General features: G+C 34.5%; 3 protein-coding genes across 4 annotated transcripts; 1 reads left to right on the top strand and 2 right to left on the bottom strand.

Annotated features, from left to right (window-relative positions):
* Positions 1–293: 293 nt before the first annotated feature.
* On the bottom strand, positions 294–5496 carry LOC129294273 (uncharacterized protein At2g39910). 2 transcript variants are annotated; one of them, XM_054932495.1, is made up of 8 exons: positions 5359–5496; positions 4737–5271; positions 4543–4629; positions 2759–2949; positions 1831–2026; positions 1422–1486; positions 696–797; positions 294–613 (listed from the first exon to the last, which is right to left on the bottom strand). In XM_054932495.1, exons 1-8 carry the CDS (start codon positions 5394–5396, stop codon positions 454–456), a joined length of 1374 nt encoding a protein of 457 aa, XP_054788470.1. In that variant the 5' UTR covers positions 5397–5496; the 3' UTR covers positions 294–453. The 2 variants fall into 2 exon arrangements, 1 of the variants encoding a protein (XP_054788470.1); XR_008589342.1 differs by having other exon boundaries at positions 566–613; positions 696–1034.
* A 1481-nt stretch (positions 5497–6977) lies between these two features.
* LOC129294274 (glucan endo-1,3-beta-glucosidase) lies at positions 6978–8421 on the top strand. Its single transcript, XM_054932496.1, has one exon. The coding sequence runs from the start codon at positions 7006–7008 to the stop codon at positions 8152–8154; it is 1149 nt and encodes a 382-aa protein (XP_054788471.1). The 5' UTR covers positions 6978–7005; the 3' UTR covers positions 8155–8421.
* Positions 8422–15846: 7425 nt separating this feature from the next.
* Positions 15847–19511, bottom strand: LOC129294212 (uncharacterized protein At2g39920). The gene is given in 7 exon segments (XM_054932404.1): positions 15847–16159; positions 16162–16223; positions 16471–16671; positions 17180–17312; positions 17315–17669; positions 18051–18199; positions 18349–19511. Coding segments are annotated over 6 exon segments (951 nt in total). The 5' UTR covers positions 18105–18199; positions 18349–19511; the 3' UTR covers positions 15847–16013.
* Between the last annotated feature and the right edge of the window lie 1358 nt (positions 19512–20869).

The following is a 20869-nucleotide window of genomic DNA, read 5'->3' on the forward strand; positions in this document are numbered from 1 at the left end:
CATTTTAAAAGCGGGGGCATCGGTGAAATTTCCATGCGTTTTACCGTCATGAATGAACTCTTTTCTTTGGCAGTAACAATTACCGCCTGACTTTTGGAGCTAAATTCATAAAGACAGAAAATGAATCAAGTCTTTTAGAATGAAAAATAGTTTATCTAGATGCTATAATTTGGAGAACTCGTTGCAGTGGCATCGAGCTCTCGTGCCACTGAATTTCATGGAAGACTCAGAACTTGGTCAGAATTACGAGTTCAAAATAAGAGGAAAGAAGATAGCCAGATGGAATACAGGAATGGACGGAAACTCTTTTTATTATTATTATTTTTTTGGGGAGGCGGGGGTAGACGGGAACAGAAGCTTTGCTTGCATTCATTACCACGCTCAAGTAAAAGAGTAATCACGATTTCAACTGAGTGGCAGGCTGAAAGAACCAGGATTGCATGTCAGTCAGCTTCATGGAATTCGAAGAGAGACTAGGCTCTGCTCATTAGAATGCTCTGACATGGTATCAAGTTTTGAATGGTCTCTTCCAATAAGAGATTGACCGAGTGCACTCAGGTCTGGATCAAGTCTATGCCTGTCCCAAGCTGCTTTAAACTCCAGGCCTTTGCTTCTACGTAGACCAGAAAAATTCTCTCTCAAGCAGGGAAGGAAAGTAACCATAATTGAAACTTATCCAAAAATAACGGCCTTACTGTTGAAGTAGGATCAGTATCTGTCGAGTATGTGCTCTAATTTCTTCTCGAGCTTTTCTTAATGCGGCCTCCTTATACACGAGAACAAGTTCCTCCACTAATCTGAAATCAAATTTATGTACTCCTAAGGAGTTAGAGCCTCATGGCAGTTCCGGGGAAAAATCATAAAGAAATATCAATTAAAGAAAGATCAATATTCGTAGCAAGGAAACATTTTATCAATGATAAATCATATGATTATTCTTCGTAGCATCAGAATTCCTTGCAAAGCAGGCGGGGAAGGCTTTTCAAGCAATCTTGGATGTCATTGGAAGTTTACATCAACCAACGGTCTGAAATCTGAATAAATAAATAAAGAAGAAAATAAATTATAAAGCATCGCCTTTTTTTTTTTTTTTGGTAAGGTGTATACCCATGATGATCATTGGAACAAACAAAAAGAAATATCAGTTACTTTCAACTACTACTTTTTTTTTCCTTCCTATTTTTGATCATTTCCCCCTAATTATTACTTGAATATCATGACATGGAACAATCTGCATCACGAGATGGGACAAAATCGATGCAATGTTAACTCATGGCAAGAACAATATGTTCTTTAAAGGGAATTCACTACAAAAACATGTTCCATGGAAACATGAAACATGTTCGAGTGCTGCTTTCATGCATTTTAAAGCCACATTTATCTGAAATACATAATTCATATGCTGAATTTATTTAATTCACCTTTGAATATACGGTGAATTCCTAATCCACGTTTGCCTTAGAATTGTAAAAGTACGTTTTAGAACCTGTGCATAACAGTATAATGAAAAAGGATTTATCAGAAATGACTTAGAAGTTAGAACTTATTTGCCATAAGAAATGTAAAGAATAAAACTACATGTTAAACTCATGAAAAGGACGGAAAAGCAATGCTGAAACTGATCCCAGTTATAACAATTTGCAACCAATGATTATAGTTCAAAATTTGCAGACAGCCAAACAAATGTTGAATATTAATCAAAATCAAAACATTAAATTTGAATCATGTGGTCCAAAAATTGACAGTATAATTTGGTTAAGTTCTAAAACTTCTGCACTGGTAAGTAAAATGAGAATGACATCCAAAATAAGTGCATATAATAATACCCACCAACACAAGGGTCTCATCATCATCGGCATGCATCCACTGAAAGAACAACGGGAAAATACGCCTAAAGTGAGCTAATAACAAAAGAGCAACTCCATCAAATAAGGAATCAACATAATCAAGCCAAGCAATGCGACGTTCTTTGTTTCTGGGCTGGCGCTCCAAGTGACTTAACATCTCATTTAGTATTCTTTCATACCTTCAGCAAAAGAGCAACTGATTGTTGTTAAGATGGAAGTTGGAAGACATAATACTTTTACGAAAAAAAATAGATAACCTTCAAAGCCACATCATTGATCAATTAACATGCATATATTTAATATGCTCATAGAATTAACACACACCAGTAGCCAACCTACTTCACCAAATCAGAAATATTTATTTAGAATAACACATGAGTATGGCTGAATCAAAAATTTTGTCCTCTGATAGTAACAATCAGAGAAAAAAGTTGATAATAACTGTTCTAAAACTTTGTTAAAAAAAAAAACAATAAACAACCTCTTTAGTGGCAAATGAAATTCTTTGCTTGGAGCAAAAAATGTTTCAAATCCAACATGTCCATGGGTAGAATATATCTTTTGACACAATAAACTGGATAAGGTAGTCAATTATCTAAAAATATTAAGCCAACAGAATTGAATTTCTAATCATCAAACAAACATTTATCATCTCTCGACCTATAACAAGCCAAAAGTTAGTTATCTAGAAAAGAAAGTACGGCTGATCATTCTACTCACTGAGCCAAAAAACCAGGACTATGTCCAGAGTCCTATTAAATAACATCTCTTCCAAAAATATGTTTCAAATTTCAGCCTAAAAACTGGTCAGTGTTTGGGGTTCCAGTAGGTATTTAACATATGAATATATGGAAAGAAATGTTCAGAGTCCATGACATAAAAAAGTTAAAGAATGTACAGCACCAGTATACCATGGGCTACGTGGATTATTTCTCTGAACAGAAGTTACAAGAATTACTGAAGTCTCAACAACATGGCACCAGATCTCATCGCTAGCTGCAACATTCTGGCAGCAAGCATCAAGAATTACATCCGCATACCCACCAAGCTCAGTAGTATCCACATTTTTTGCAAGATGAGTGAAGCTAATCATACCCTGTCCCTGAAATAATATAACAGAATGGTATGGTTAAAATTAAGCCATCCTGTTGTAATGGCTTTGACATATACACTTGAGGCTATTTACTTGTGTTAAATACTTGATGATCATGGGTTATGGATAGTAATAGAATGAACATTTATGTTATGAATGGTTTTGGTTATAATTGATGATGAATTAATTGTTGTGACATGTTACTTCTTCCCTTTAAATGGTGTTTTGGGCAGATATTTTTCTAAGGTCTTTGGGTTTGGTAGGTGCCAAATTGTTGGGTACAGTTTTTGGAGGAAGTTTATGTTGTTCATTAGGTTTGAAAACATGAAGATCAGCTAAAATTTTGCCGACAAAGTCTGGTCAGACAAGTTGTTTTTGAATTTTACACTTGTTTAGTTGGTATGTGGATATGAAATCTTTATGATATATACAGAGCTTTAAAAAGATAGTAATAAAGATTGAGTCAATTTACAATTGTATAACCCAAGTTATGAATTTCCAGTGTAGGTAAGATATCTATGAATTTTTGCAGCCAATAGCTAACTATGCAGAATTTTCTGTACTGATGTGAAGTATTTCTGATGCTGAAATTTTGATAGGTTTTTCATGTGCATGTTTATTATATTATCCAGTAAAAATTTTGTGAATTTTATAGCTTATTTGGTTAGATATATACTAACTCAGATCAGGAATGTTGAAAACTGAAATTTTACATTCATTTGAGTCTTTTAGCGATTCAACATGGTCATATTTTATGTTTGAGGTTGTTTCAAAGTTTTGAGAGCCCAGACAACCCTAGTGTGCAGATAAGAACTTGTTTGAAGAGGTTGGAGATATGTTTATTGAGAATTATGACTCCCCACAGGCAGCTTTTGTATAAATTTTCTGGTTTTGGGTGTTCTGACTCAAAAGTTTTAAGTTTACCCCCATTTTTGGATTCAAGTCTTAAGTAGGACCTAGTCATCCTTTCACTGGCCTTATTGTAATGTATTAATGCATAAGGCATTATACACGTTTGTTTTATTTTATCTTTTTTTTTTAATCAAAAAGGTACGAAATTTCAATAGAAATTAAACAGTGGCTATGTCAGGACGCAAGCTTCTTTCTCCTCCCTCCATCTTTGTGATCCAAGGTGGAGGGTGGTTCAAGATGCAGCTGTGTTCAGTCATAGTCTAAGCAAAATTAGGTAACCTATCAGCATCGTACACAATCTCCAAACATAAATTCAGATTAACATTTCAGTTTCTACAAAAAAGCATCCGAACTTGCTGAAGTATGTCTCCAAAAGGATGGTCGGCAGAAAAATCTCCCCTTACCAGCGTTATACGCGTTTATTTTCAAACATACAAATATTCATCCTTTAAAGTTTGATAATACTGGTCTTAAGTATGTTTTATTGGCTTTTGGAGTGAGCCAGAGCAGATACAGAAACGGCAATAAAGCTGCCTTTCTTAGTTTTAAGGGTGTTTTACCTTCCATCATTAGTTCCTTGTTAAATTAGCCATGATTAGAGAGAACCTTGCCCGAATGCACCTTGTATCGGATAACAAGCAGAATTTTATGCGAGTTTACGTGTAAAATCATTTGGTGGGAATCTCGTACCTTCACCTCCGGCGACCAATGGTCAACAGCAGTCAGCGCAGAAGGTATCACTAATCCACACAACTTTCCTAAATGAGGATAATGAACCTATGAAAAGAGCAATCAACACACTAATATCTCGATATCAGGAGGGAGAAAAAACTGAGCCAAGATTAAATATTCCTAAAAACAAAAATCAGATATAAGACCGATACCTGAGTAATAAACCATCTTAACTGATAGGCAGCCATAATTGCATATCCAACAGGGGCTCTCGCGGATGCAGCAGCGAACTCTTCAGTTTCGTCAGACTTATCGATAGAACTTTCTTTGATTCTGTCTTTAAGAGAAAGCAAAACCTCAGGCATCAATTCCATAATCAATCTCTGCTCCTGAGGTACGTAATCGCACTTTAAGCCCAATTCAGCAACCCTCTTCGAATTTTTGTCGTTAAAAGCAGTAAGGTATGCCTTGGAGAAATCGTAGAAAGCAGAGCTAGCAAGGCGAGAAAGATGATTGGGGATCCATGAGAGAAGGTCCGAATAGTCCTGGGTTAAGGGCTTGAAGCTGGAGGAGGATAGCAAAGCACATGCTAGAGAAAAATCCCTGATAGTTGCGCGAAAGGCAGAATCTTCAGGTGGGATTTTTCTTGGGAGAAGAGATTCGAGTATAGCTTTGGCAGAAACATTGGAGCCTTCAGCTGGAGTGGAGGGTGCGTTGGCAAGACACCCAGAAATTGGCTCGGATAACCTGAAAATAAGAATCAAAGAGAAATTACGTTGTGACGAACGAAATTTGACAGTGTAGAGAGACAAAAAGGATGAAGGGAAAGCTAACTGAAGGAGAAAGTTGCCGAGGTTTGAAACCGATTCCATTTCCGACGACAAAAGGGACAGGCCGGAGTGCTAGTAGCAGAAGCGCGGGGCTCTCGCAGCTCCTAAGACGACATCGTTAGATGGTAACCGACCATGAACAGAACCGCTTGTGCTCCTCGGCCCATAAAAATTTATTAAATTCAATTGAATTGACTGATTAAATTTTGTTACAAATTAAATTTAAAATTTAGATAAAAATGTAATATTTTTAATATGGATAATTAATATAATTTACGAATCAACGGGTTATGGCTCTAAACTCTAAAGAAAGGTTAATCCTGACAAATTTGCTGTCATATCAATTTTCTTTTAACTTGGTTTGTTGTATTAAAAAAAATAAATCATAATCATTTCATTCTCATCTCTCACATCAATTTTAATTTTATTTTTTATTAATTTATTTCCATTCGAAATCATCTCAAAATGTCATATTAAGGGTGACATGTGTCACTTGATGTTTCTTTATTCTCAGTTTTGTAATCTGTACACAGTTTACCTTTAGTTAATGAGTTGGCCCTGTCATCAAAAGGAAAGGGGGGAAGAAAATCTTAGCTACTATTCACATGAGAGTAATTAACAAATGCGTTTGAACCTTTTTCTTTTTTTATCATTTATACCAGTTTGATATTCCAATTTTAAGCCAATTTGATCTAAGCAAATATTATTAGGGTAAGACTTATATATTTAATTTTTTATACTGAATATACTGTTATCAAATTAAATCATAACAAGTAAATTTTAATATGTTAATAAAATTAATAATAAAACAAATATTTTATAAGGCTAAGTATTTATTATTATACATTCTATTTCTATCATCTTGGCCTGAGGAGAAAATTTGGGTATATTTGATTACCTGTTTTAAAAACATGTTTCCTATTACACCTAAAGCATAAGAGTAAGAATAAAACCAAGCGACTTTAATTTGCTGAAACACGATATCTTTAAACGTGCATTTCATCTTTCTTATTGTACTGCTCTCATCGTCTTTATCATGAATCCAACCTCTGTCCAAAGGAAGGATGACAAGACAGCCTGTATATACTTGTATCGATGTTCGTATATGTATAGTTTTTCCTATATATCATCCACATGGAATATATTATAATATAAATATTCTTAAAAAAATTATAGTTTTTTTAAACATTCATATCCATTGAAACATATAAAAAAGTTGAAGCCCTGAGTTAAAATAAAAGCAAAAAGGCTTTTAATATAAAAAAGTTTATCATTTAAATGATATTCATCACAAATGCTGCGCGCACGATTACCGTATGCATACATATAGAGTATATGTGGAAGTTAAAAATTAACATAAAAATATTAAAAATGGATAAATTGAAGCAAACAAGAAAACGCCTTCGCCTTTCAAGTTCAGGCGGACTTGACAAATGGAAAGTTTGAAGGATGAAAACGCAAGTAATATATTTTGGAGGGAACAGGAGAGGGGATTCAAAAAGAGAAATGGAGGGCGCACGTGCACCCAACCTCACCGAATCCAGGGCACCTCCATGCAAATCAAATCACCTACTTAACGGCTTAACCGCACCTCCTCCTCCTCCTCCTTCCCTCCCTCTTCTCTGTTCCATTGCTCTGCTCAAGAACCACCATGCTTGTCCGCTTCTCTTCCTTCATCTCTCTCTTCCTCCTCTCTCTTCTCCCCCTAGTTCCCTCCCTTCCCTGCTTCGGCGTCACCTACTCCTCGCCCTCCAACTCCTCCCACCCTCGCTCCCATCCGCCCTTCCTCCTTCCCGCCGCCATTCATTCCCTCAACTTGGCTTCTCTCCGCTTGGAAGATTCCGACCCTTCCATCATTCGCTCCTTCCTGTACACCAATGTCTCCCTCTTTCTCACCATTCCCAACTACCTGGTCCCCCCAATAGCCGCCAATCGCTCCGCCGCCCTCAGCTGGCTCTACGTCCACGTCGTCCCTTTCTACCCTCGAGCCAAGATTTCCACCATCTCCGTCGGTAATGATTTCGTAGACGCTTCCCCTGACTCCGTCGACCAGCTGTTGCCCGCCATCAGGAACTTGCACCTGTCGCTTCGGGATCTTGGGATCCGCAAGATTTCCGTGTCCACCTCTTTCTCTTTCGTCAGCGCCATATCCACGCCGTTCCCTCCTTCAGCGGCTCAATTTCGAGAACCTCCCGGGGATAATGTCATCGGGCCGTTGCTGCGGTTCTTGAGGGACACCAATTCGTCGTTCTTGATCAATGTGTACCCGTACAACTTGTACAGGCTGAGGTCTGAGATTCCGATTGGGATTGCCCTGTTTCAAGAACACGCTTTCAATTTCAGGGACGACGTGACCACCGGCGTTCGGTACTATAATCTTTTTGACATGATGATTGACGCCGTGGTTAGTGCGATGGCGGTGGCGGGATACGAGAATATACCCATTATCGTGACGGAGACGGGGTGGCCCAGCGCTAGCTCCACGGGGAATGAGGCGGACGCGAACAAGGTGTACGCCGAGATATATCTAAAGGGTCTGGTGAAGCACCTCAAGTCCGGCAAGGGCACGCCTCTGAGAAAAGAAGGGTTGTCAGAGGTTTACATATACGAGCTGTTTGACAAGGAACCGGAGCGAGGAAAACATCCTTTGGGTCGTAGTTGGGGGATTTTGTATCCAAACTTGACTATGAAGTACCATCATATCGACTTCTCTGGATCATCCACTATTCTTGGTGCTAAGGCTTGGATTAAGATGGCAGTGGCAATGTCGTCGCCGTTCCTTCTTGTGGTGTGTCTGTAGACATGCTGTGGATAGCGAGACTCTTGAGCAAATTGTTGCTTACCCTCAGTTGGGTTTATGATGCTTGCAGACACTGAAACAGTGTCCGTGTCCGTGTCCGTGTGGTTAGGGTTTCATTGATCTGTGATATCCTGATCAGCTAGGTCTCAAGCTATTCTTTACAAATTGTTTCTGTTCATATTGTGTAGAGAAGGACTCTTCATGGATTTTCTTCTGATCTTGAGTGCAGGTTGGTGTCGTATTATCTTCTTGGTCAACAGATTGCAGTAACTTCTTGTTCAGTACAATATTTGAGACTAGATGAATTTCGAATGAGATTTTCTTTATTTTTTTAAATTGGCGGCTTTTATTTGTATTATTACAAAGCATATGTGCTTTGTGTTAGTATTTTTTTGGTAAAGCCTATAATTTGGGTGGATCATATTTATTTTGGTCAAATTTAATTTAGATTAAATTTAAAATATTCTACCATATAAAAAAGTTCATACAATCAAGCCTATCCTAATTTCTTGAATTTATTCAAGTTGGTTTTAATATCTGAATTATTAAATATTATTTTATTTGTTTATTTTTATCTAATTTTAATTTTTATGTTAAAAATAATATTTTTAATTTTGATATTATATTATTAATAACAAAAAAAGAATTCAAGTATTTGAGCTAAGACCATTCAAGTTTGAGCTAGGTCGGGATTTATTCAAATTTATTTAGGCAGCTTGAATAAGCCCAGCGCAAAGAAAATCTTTTAAGTTACCAAACTTAGTCCCAAGATTTGTTTGATTTATTCATTCGGGTTAGCCCATCAAGCTTCATTCATTAAAAAATGACAATTGAGGACTCGCATCAATTACAATCGAGGATTTTGAAATATTGAAATTCCAATAATAAACTATAATTTTTATTTAAAATTAAAAATATATATGAGTTTACAAAATCACCTCATTTGAAAATTTAGAAAAAGATATTATTGAAATTACTATGACAATTGAAATTATGGTTAATCTTGCTTAAAAAACTAGGATTCACCCTTGAGAATGGGTTGTTTTCCAACATAAAACTAAAATTCACTTGTAAAACTTTCGAAAGGCATTTATGAATATACAATAATCATTTGAAAATTCATCAAAATCACTTATGAATATGAAGTCAATCACTTGTGAATTTTTATACTTATCAATATATAGGTAAATCGCATGGAATATTAAGAAAATACACTATTAAGATTATTACTATGGATTGGGATTATTGTTAATCCTAATTAAAAAACCAAAATTCCAAGTGTTAAGGAGTGAGATTATCTGAAGTGTTAAGTAGCATCCCAAGTCATAGTCTTAAATTTGCATTATCCGAAGAGAGAGAAAGAGAGTGAAAGAATTGAAAAAAAAATAAAAAACAAGAAAAATCACATCTTAACCATACAATTTAAAATAAATTACAAAAGAAAGAACGAGGTTTAAATTTTTGTAAGGTACCTCCAGAAATAGGCACATTTAAAAAGTAAATAATGAGTGGAATTTTTTATTCTTTATACATGGTCAAGAGTTATGAATGTGTTGGTTAATATATTATAGTTAACAAGCATGAGGTCATTCACCATTCTGAGACAATTTATAAAAATACTCAGTTTAAAATATAAATTATTTTTCTCAATTAATATTGGCTAAAATATAAGTAACTTAAAATTTATAAATATATTTTTATTTTTTATCTATTATATCTATTAACCTAGATTATTGTGTTTACTGAGAGTTTATAACATTAATCTCACTCATCATGAATTGGGACTAAGCAAAAAAATAAAAAATAATATATTATAATATATTTTTATGAGAATAAAAAATACTCTATTGATATATAAATTGTTATTAAAAGATGCTTATATTTTGGATTGAAAGAGGATTAATTAATTGTTCACTAATAAGACATATATTTACATTGAATACGAATTTCAAACCTACGTCCTTAGTTGGCCAACTCTTAATAATGGGAGAAGAAGAGAACAAGTAAAGCAAAATAAAATCAAAATCAAAATTATTTATTTAATAATGACATGATAAGAAATTGAAATGACAAAAATGAGAATGTATAAGATGCGGGATTATTTTGAAGTTCAGACATTCTTTCCTCTGACTGTCATGCTTATTTATGACTCTCTCTGTTTTTTTTTTTTGGATTTTGTCTCGAGAGACGTGAAAGTGGGAGAGAAATGAGGCTTCAAGTTGGGGTTCATGGATTTGTGGCCGAAGTTCATACAATATTGAGTGATTTGGGCTTCAAAGTTATAGTTGGGATTCACTTGAAAAAACCAAAATTTCAAGTGTTATGGAGTGAGATTATTGTTGATCTCATTCTGAAGTTTGAATCTTGATTTTTTCAATTAAAATTAGTAATAATTTTAATTCATGATAGTAATTTTAATATTTAAAGATAATTTTATAAATTCATTTATATTTTTAATTTCAAATAAGAACCATAGTTTATTATTAAAATTTTAATAATTTAAAATTTTTAATTATAATAAATAATTTTATTAGTCTTTAATTGTCATTTTTCCTTCGTTCACTTTGGACGAGGCTTCAAATTCACGACAGTAAGTCTGTCCTTTTTTTAATCAAAATATCGTTCTTCATACTGTATCAATGATATATTTAAATTTTTTGTACAAAGTCACATGATTGATATGGACGTGTGAACAGCCCATTTTGTTAGGCCCCTGCAAAAAATAAATTAATGAAAAAAAATAAATGAAAATGTTTTTAATAAAATAATAAAAAGAATAAAATAAATATTAATAAAAAATAAATGAAAACCCCAAAAATTTGTGAGTTAATATGAGTCTTCAATTAGATAAATGAAATGGAGACCTAATTCTTAAAATTGTGCCTTGATTTAAAATGATAAAAGTTAAATAAAATTAATTATAAATTATGATTTGACAGGATTCAATCATTAAATATAAAATTTCTAATTTTCATTTATAAAAGAGAGGGAGACATGGAAAGGGGCAAGATGAAGATGGGAAGGGGAGAAAAATTTGTTGGGGACATCCACTGCGTTTTCCATCAGGTGTCTTGGTATATTTTCATGCCAATGAACATCCTAATGAGATGGAGGCAAATGCATCTAAAGTTCTAGACACATCAATTTCTTTGTCAAATGTTCGCCTTGTTACAGTTCTTCAGGATTGCATGGTACATATCCTCCTTGTCATTAATATGTTTTTGTTTGATATAATACATTTATTACATCCTTTTATATGTCAATTAAAATCATTTAAAAAATTTTATTATCCTAAAGTGCACATACATTGCATTATAATTGTAAATTTACCTTAGTGTTTAGGTTTTGTGTACTAAGAATATTTTGATCTAAAAATAAATTTTTAAAAAATGTGAAATAAAAATTAAAAAAATGTATTTTAAATGCAAAAGAAGGGTGGTCAAATTAGATTTTATAAATTTATTTTAATTTGAATGTAATTAAATAAAAAGTTAATACTTTTTTAAGTGTGCTAATTTGACCTAGTTTTTTATTTGCATTTATGTAGAAATTTTTATATAATTTTGTACACCCAAAAACTTAGTTATTTTAATAAATTCTTCTTCTAAATATGAATTTAATTTTGCTCTTTAATTAGATTTTATGATGTCACATGTTATTTAATTGAATTATGTGATTTTTGTGACATAGGTTACATATGACTTATGCATCAATTGGACAAATGAAGTCAAAAGCTCATGGGGTCAAAGCTAATGCATTAGGGACGTTTTCTTCTTAATTCGGTGGTCTAAATCAGCTTAAAATGGAGATGATGTAACATCTCAATTTAAATTTTAATAATTAATTTGGGTTAATAGAAATAAAAAAATAATATTTAGAGGTAAGAAAATTAGTAAGAGATGATTATTAAATCTAACTTAGGATATAATTCTAAAAAAATTAAATTAAAAAAATAATTAAAAAAATAAAAAAATATTATTAAATTATTATTATATATAAAAAAAGGAAAAACGTATTAAAAAAAAAAGGCAAGAAGGAGTGAACTTTCGGTGGGCAATGATTATGTTTAATAATAAAAAAAAAAAAAAGAAGAGAGAGGAAAGAGTAAATAAAAAAAAAATGTGTGGGACCCACTGAATTTTTATAAAACTCACCCGTTTCCTTTCATTTCTTCATTCCTTCTTTCATGCGTGAGCTGAGGCAGAGAGAGCATCTGTGAGCCAAGTTCACCGGTGCTGGGTTTTAAGGTAAGAGTTTTTAATAGGATATTTAGGGTGTGATTTTAAGCTTTTCAAGACTAAGTAAGTATTCTAAAATTTTTTCTTAGTCATCCTTTTTCTTTGGTTTTTGAGTTTGTAGTGGTAGAAAATTTAAGATCTGAAAGAGGGATGAATTTATATTGAATAAATATGATTTTTGATGTTGTCAGTAGTATAATAAATGTTCTAGAGTATAAATTTATTGATGATCTTTGAATCTGTGGCTTATGGATCAAATTCTAAACTAGATCTGAAAATATATGTTGATTTATTGAGGTTTAGATGATTATTTGGGATGAGAAATGAATTATTATGGTTATAGGATTATGATTCTAAGCTAGAGACTTAATTTTTAGTTTTTGGGTATTTTAGGTACGAATTTATAAAATAAAAAGAAAATTTTGATAATAGAAATTAATTTAGAAGTTGATTTTTATATTATTAATGTTTATTAATAATTAAAAGAGGAGTTAAAAATTTTACTTAATAGTATTAACTATAGATTTGTATTAAGATTGAAATTAAGAATTTATTATATTTTTAATTCTATTATTAGAATTATTTTATTAGTTTCAAAAATTGAAACTAATATTTTTAAATAATATGTTATTTTGTAGATTGTATTACTGGTGAAGATTGTGGTGAGAGAGAAAATTTTAAGGAATAATTTATTGAAAAAGCCACAAGGTAACCATGCTTTTAATTTGTGATTAGTGTTACTTCATGTTATTGGGTGATTATTGAGAAAATTATGAATTTTGTAATATTGTATAATTGTGCCAATATTATTATGAATTTGTTAATTATTGTGGGAGTGTTGGGGAGACTTTGCTATTATTGTTGTATTTATGTGCCACGTGGTACGCCCCTATTGGAGCTCAATAGGTGGCTTGTAAGGGCTTGGGCTAATTTACCTTTGGCCGGGTATAATTTAGCACCGAGTGAGGGCTACGGCTCGAGGTTAATGGAGGGATATAAGGATGGTTGTTTGTGTGTATTGTAATATTTCTTATATTTGTTGGAATTATATTATTTTTAATTCTTACTTAGTACGCACACACTTAACTGTTTGTATACACTATCATAAATTGGCTTTGGTTACTGGGATTTGAGTCTCATTATGTGGTTAACAATTTTCAGGAGAAGAGCCACGAGTGACAGTGGAGGAGTCCCAGAGGCTTAGTGGTATAGAATCCACTGTCTCTTTTGGGTATTTAATTATGATTTATAATGTGTTATATTGTCAATATTATGGCTTTTTGTTTATTGTCAATTATATGAATATCTAAATGTATCATGCCTTTCAAACTATTTCTATTTTTGGTACAATTTGGATGACTGTAATTTTAATATTTGGTTTACTTTGGATTGGTTAAAATGGCATGATTATAAGGCCAAATAACTGGCTTGTGTTGAAAATTGACTACTAAATTGCTTATTTTACTTGTTGGGAGTATAAGGATGGACAAATGTGATTTAGTTTACTTGTTGGGAGTATAAGGATGGACAAATGTGATTTAGCCTAATGGCATGTGGGAGGTAAAAATTTATCTGAAATGTATAGTGTGTGAGTTGAAGCAATTATAAAATATTTTATATCAAAATTACTGATATAAAATGTGTTGGGTGGCTGTAACCCAACTATGGTTGAGTTAAATTATTTAAAAAAAAAAATTTTGGTGTGTTACAGATGATAAATCATATAATTTGACGCATATTAGAATTATTTGCAAGTTAACAGGAGGGTGTTACCTAGCAAGTGTGATATAGTCCCTAAATTCTTATTTATTTGCTTTCTTTTATTTTAATTAGCAGTTAGCTAAGGAAACACCTTTTGCACGTCACACCTCACAATTTTAGATTCACCACACACATTTCATTTTCTCTTTCATTCTTTCTTTAGTTTATCTTATTCTTTATTTTTCAGCATCCTAACTTCATTTTTAGGCATCAACCAGCCATCAAACCTCCACAAAACCTACACCATTTTTATATTCCATCTAGCTCATCCTATATTTCTCATTATCACAAAGATCTAAGCTTAATTTCTTCATCTAAGCGTCCATGGAACTCGATCTTCACAAGCTCTTCTTAGTGTTCTTGAAGATGAAGATGTTTGGCTAAATTTCTTGGTGGAATCTTAGAGAGATGAGATCATGATCGGGCATGATAAGAGGCTAGACTAATCTAATTTGATTTATATGGCATGTTTAATATTTATACAACAGTAGTTTGTTTACTATTTTGTAGCATATGTTCTGTTCTTTTGCGCGCATACAGACCTCCGTGGTGCCAACACAAAAAATTGTTTCTTTTAATTCATGTCTTTAGATAGTGAGACGTTGCTCTCTCTCTCTAAACAAATTGTAACGACATGCGTTGGCAATTGTTTATCCTGAATGAATTTAAATTCACATTAATTTTGGAGTTGGTGCATCGTTAAAGATATGTTTTAGTTCTTTGGTAGCAATTAGGTCAAACAATCGGAGCTAACGGAAATAATGAGACTGGATGAATTCGCATAAATGGGAATGGTGATCTTGTAACTCCGAATAATACGGACGAGCAAGAAAGGCAGGGGAAAACTGTAAATACATATATAAAGATAGAAGCATATAATCTGTTTGGTAAGGAACTTTATAATAAAGATAGAAGTACCCAAAATTGGAGGATGATAATGACCAGGACATGTTTTTGCCTATTGATCAGGAGCTTAATATGCTGCAAAACAGTTTATTTTCTCTTCCTTTTAGAATTTCTCTTTCCGTGGTAAATTAATTGAATATTTGCCAGTTGCACCCCTGTCATTGATCACTTGTATCGCCAATGAACATTTGAAAGGAGCGTCTCAGGTTTCCCAAACTCTAGCCCTATTCCGCTAACTATTGTGGCCATCTTTTCAAATTGGACTGGAGAGCTGAACCGCTATGTACAAAATTTGAAACAAGTGATTTATTTAAAAAAAATGATAATAAAATACTTTTAATTATATAAATGATAATTTAATTCTTCAAAATGTCATAATTTTACTGAAATCTTTAAAAACTTTTCTATTATTAATGAATTTATATAAATGATCAATTACTCTTGCTAAAAATAAAACGATTCACAAATTTTATTTAAATAATCACAATTTTTTTCTTATATTTGCAATAATACAATAACAAATTACAACTTCACATGTTAAATTCTTGATTTGCTATTACATTGTTACATGTATAAAAAGAAAATTGTGATTATTTAAACAAAACTTGTAAATCATTTTATTTTAACAAAAATAATTTAATTATTTATATAAATTCATTAATGATAGAAAAGTCTCTAAAGACTTCAATGAAATCATAACATTTTAAAAGATTAAATTGTTATTTATATATTTTAAATGTCTTTTATTATCATTTTCCCTATTATTTATAACTTGTAAACATTATATAAATTTTTAAAATTTATATTATATATGAATACATAGACATGAATACAAACATACCACGCCCACAAAAAATATTAGATACAAAAGAAAATTTCCATTCCAATCATGGTCCCCCGTAAAATATATGTTGTTAGAAAAGGAAATTCATTCCACCACCCAAAAGAATGAAACTAGTATGGTGCGTCTGGGATCTCCATTTGATGCTCAAATTTGGCACACAGAGGGTCCGGAAGCTTAAAATTTCTCATCCCACTATCTTGAACCGTGACAGCATCTATATGGTTGCTTATGATACTTTTTATACGCAATCCTTTCCCTCAATCACACTCCTTTCCCTTAAAACGTATTCATTCCCTTTGATGGAATCTTCATCATCTTCTCTGCAACAGCGCAGATCATAGATATTAGGTATGGAATGAGAAGCGAGTCTGGACTTCATTTTCGGGAAAACCCGTGTCTATGGATAATTTCAAAAACCGAATTTAACTTAGAAAACCCAAAGATTTCAAGGAATAACGGCGGATGAAACCACATCTTTGTCAAAAATTCAGAGGCAGATGCCTAGTTTTAACGTCAACACATGTTCAGATCTTTCTCGGATTTATAAAAAGAAAAAAATCACAGTACCTCACTACCAAGGAAGACCAGCCTCTAAATCCAGCGGAAATAAGATGATAAGCGGTGACATTTCGCTGGGTTCGAGGCTCTCTTGATAACAATATTATTGGCCACCCGGCACCTTTAAGGTTTATGTATAATCTTAAGACAAGCTTAAGCTTTAAATCCCTTGCCTCCTTCACACATTCACTCACTCTGTAGTTATAAAACCTGCACCAAGGAGAGCTTTTCTTGTCATGTTCCTATCAATGATAACAATGAAGCAAAGTGCCAAGGTGGATAAACAATCCAAAAGAAGCTCAACAATAATCAATAGAGATTTTGGTAGTCTGAATTCTGAAGAAACTGAGAACGGAAACCATATGGGAAAAATAAAAGTTAAGGACATCATAATCTTATTGTCTCCAATCTGAGCAGTCTTCTTCATTACTCAGTATCAGAGAACATTAATACTGCTAGCAAATCTACCAGTTCAAGGACATTCATTATATTGCTGGTTACTTTAAGAATACGAGATTTAGTTGTTATGTTTACCATAAAGTGAACTGCAAACCCTAACAGCCCCCCGGGGGGGGGGGTTTAAGAAACTATGTTTTGAAAAGATAAAGGGGAATTGTCCTGAGGTTTAAGGGAGGGGTGGGGACTCGGAGATCTTCAAAATAAACCTTAACATAAGATACCAAGAATTATAAGTTGCTGCCAATGTTTTTGAGGTTACCGGTGAAACCAATTGGAAGAATGAGGATATGAAGGAAAAAGGTCATCTATCTCGATCAACACCACATCAAAACCATCATCTGATGGTCTGACAAGGCTAAAGTAATCCTCAATCAGAGACATGGTTGAATCCAGTCTGCAGCGTACTGACCTCCTTTAACATACTGTATAGCAGGATCTCTACAAACCTCAGGAAGATTGTAACCTTCCAAGTTATTAAACTCGGCATGCAGAGCACGAATCTTGCAATAACTGTAACAATTATGAATACTCTGGAGCTCAATAACTCCGGCATGTTTACTTTGACAAGACTGCAGCATCACAGCCAATGAGATCAGCAAAGTAATTAACAAAACCCCAGCAGTGACAAGTCCCGTGATGAAGATTGTTGCAGCGAAAGAAGTCATGTAGAATCCTGATTCCACAACATGATGGCTCTCCATCCCTGTCACGGGAATGCAGCAGCAAGATTTGTCATCAATAGCACAATTCTAAAACAACAGTAGGAAATATAATCAGATTGAATGATAACACAGCTGAGAATAAGCAATACCCTATTATCTACCAGCGTCGGCATCAATCAAATGCTTCGGCTTGAAATGGTCAAATGGTAACAAAATCACCTAAAAAGGCCCAATTATTTTTAGATTTCTCCAATTCCTATTTGTGGGGCATGTTATGAAACTATATCATTGATCTATGTACCATCGATGAGAACTAAAAGACGAAGCCTTTGAGTGCAGGTGAATCTATTTACAACTAGCATCTACTATAGATTGTAATCATTCTTATTTGTTTGATTCATTTTATCATTTATTGACCAGATGAAAGGGATTTAAAAAGTGAGAAACTTGAGGAGTCACAAAACATACCAGAACCACTTGAGAGACTTCCTGCAGAATATTGTCGCTCCATTTGATGGGCATATGCAGACTTGACTAAAATCCAGCTCAAGTTACTGATTCAACTTGCTTCCAGAAGTCAAGAAGTCACCAAAAATTTTTTTTTTTTGAATAAAAATCTGGTCATCATTCATTACTTCAGTTTAAGTCTCACAAATCAACAAAATCGGCAAAATATAACCAATCCAAAAACAAACAAGCAGAACTTGTAGAAAGGAATCACTGATATGCAAAAAAATTATAACCTAAAATCACTATTGCAAGAAACCTGCTCAAACCCTTCTCCTTGCAGTCCCTGCTAACAAAATTTGGCAATGCTATAACCCCAATGAACTTTTGAATAATTTACTTCTCCCTCTAGCTTATTCATTTAGCTCGACCATTCCAATCCCAAACAGCCTATAAAATTTAATCCCAGCAGCAACAGATACAAGATGAAATTAACCAATTTCAGAATATGAAACATACAGGCTGCGTCGACAAAGCTATCAGACCTTGAAGCATCCGATTTAGTGGATGTCCAATCCCTCACAGTAAAACCCGAATATGATCCGAACAAGATCAAAAGAAAAGGGGTGAGAAGTTGGCGCTTATTACTGTGTTTTCGTTGGTCACTCTAGGGAGGCTGGGAGCGTGGGAAGAGCACCAGAGTAAAGCATCATGTGTCTCAATGAATTCAGCAAGGAAGTAAAGGTCTGCAAAAATGATGGGACTAGGACGCCCCCAAGGATACATGATTCTACGTTGTCGGTTACATCAGGCTCCCTTCGCAGGAAGCTTCCTCTGGTTTTTTTTCCCCTCCCATTTGTTAGTTTGTTTTTCTCTGCTGCGCTGCCTTAATTCTCAAATTGTAGGAGTCATGCAATAGCGTCCAGAGTCGTATGTCTGTGCGAGGAGTTCGAACGATGTCGTTTGTCCCTTTTCTTGTGATCGTAACCATTCCATAAATCAACGAGTCTGAGAGCGACCAGTGCATTCGCTTGCTAAAGACGCTCTCTCTCTCTGGTTTACAATGCCATTGGCTCTGCCACTCTTCTCTGACGACGTGGCGGTGGGGTATTTTCCCATTGTTCTCCGACAGCGTGGAGTGGAGCCTCCATGGGGAGTGGGGTTTGCTTGCAAGTTTTGTGTTTTATTATGTATCTGTGGGTGTTTTTCCTTGTTTGCCCAAATGCCAGCAAAATTCCAATTACTCAGAAGATGAAGGAATCCAGTTCTCGATAGATTTCTTCTATAGTCGATAATCAACAAATCTAACTTGCATTAAAATAAAATGGCGAAAGAGAACCAAATAAAAATTGCATCAACCTTTTCTTGTTGTTCTGTATCAAAACTCTCGAAAAATTGTCGTTGACACTGCTGGCATGAGAATCTTGGGAAGACGCAGACAAATCATTATCACAGGACGATTTGCGAAGACGCGGCTGGAAACTCCGCGCGTCTACGTGGCGAGAAGCCAACATGCGGTGCGAAATCAGGGGTGCTTTAAATGTGGTTTTAACTTCAACGGTGGAGATTGCTTGTTTTATTTGCAAGGCTAGGATTATAAACAAAGCCAAAACGACATTGTTTTAGCGCGCCGACCCGCATCCGAAGGCTTCGCATACGCTGAATCTCGAAAATGCCATGCAATTAAAAAAAAAAAACCAACAAAATGATATATTATTTAAATTCTCTAGATTTTTTTTTTAAATAAATTACTAAAAGTGAATTGAACGGACACTTAATTATTGGTTTATGAATCATGGCCATGATTTTCATGGTTCGCATTATTTGCAACCATTGCATAGGGAAGATTTGTTAAAAAAAAAAAAAAAAAACTCGAATGTAATGCTCTTGACTTGGAGAGCCACAATTTCGTTTCTCAGTTCTCAAGGAAATCAGACCAAAGTAGAATCCATGGTTTGAAATTGGGGTCAAGATTTGAGCGCTGCGAGGTGCATCTGACACGACCGCAGAACAGTGACAGTTACGGCAGAGGTCACAAACTAACAAACACTTGGGCAAGCAGCTCCCCACCATATCTCTTTATAGAGGACCAGATCATCACCACATAAAAATACTTGCCATGCTAAATTACCCCATTTATCAGCCTATCTTCTCAGCGACTCCCACGTGGCACTCCTCACGTACTGAGCCACTTATCTCCTATCCTCCTCCTCCACCTCTCCGTTCCCATTTCCACTCGTTGCTATGCAATAACACTCCCCTGCAAGCAGTATTACACGACATCTCGCGGCCATGGAGACGGGCATTGCTTGCTTCGCCAGAGGCACCTTCCTTCCTAGTGTTTCTTCCAACCACTCTCCTCCGTCCATCTCTCCGTCTTTTGGTTTCCCGGTATGGATCCTTTGATTTTCCCTCCTGTGACGTCAACATCTGTAGATTTCGTCAACACGTTTGTAAAACATGTCTGTTGTGAATGACAGAGTCTGAAATCAAGCTCTTTGTTGGCGAATCACTCAGAGTGACGTCCAAATCAACTGTAAATGTTTCCAAGCCAAGGGATTCTTCGCTTGTGACCAGATGTGAAATTGGTGACAACCTGGTGAGTTGCTTGTTTTCACGGCATCAATCTCTCGACTTTTAACGGCGGGAAGACTCAAATTTTGGGTTGCATCCATCATGCTATGTTTTTATTTGTGTCATTTTAGGACGAGTTCCTTAGCAAGGCAACACCGGACAAGGGACTGATCCGGTTGCTGGTGTGCATGGGAGAAGCATTGAGAACTATTTCCTTCAAAGTGAAGACAGCTTCTTGCGGTGGAACTCAATGTGTTAATTCCTTT

Source organism: Prosopis cineraria, unplaced genomic scaffold (genome assembly GCF_029017545.1).
Source record: "Prosopis cineraria cultivar Desert tree isolate PC_DT_omini unplaced genomic scaffold, ASM2901754v1 PC15, whole genome shotgun sequence".
Lineage (NCBI taxonomy): Eukaryota > Viridiplantae > Streptophyta > Magnoliopsida > Fabales > Fabaceae > Prosopis > Prosopis cineraria.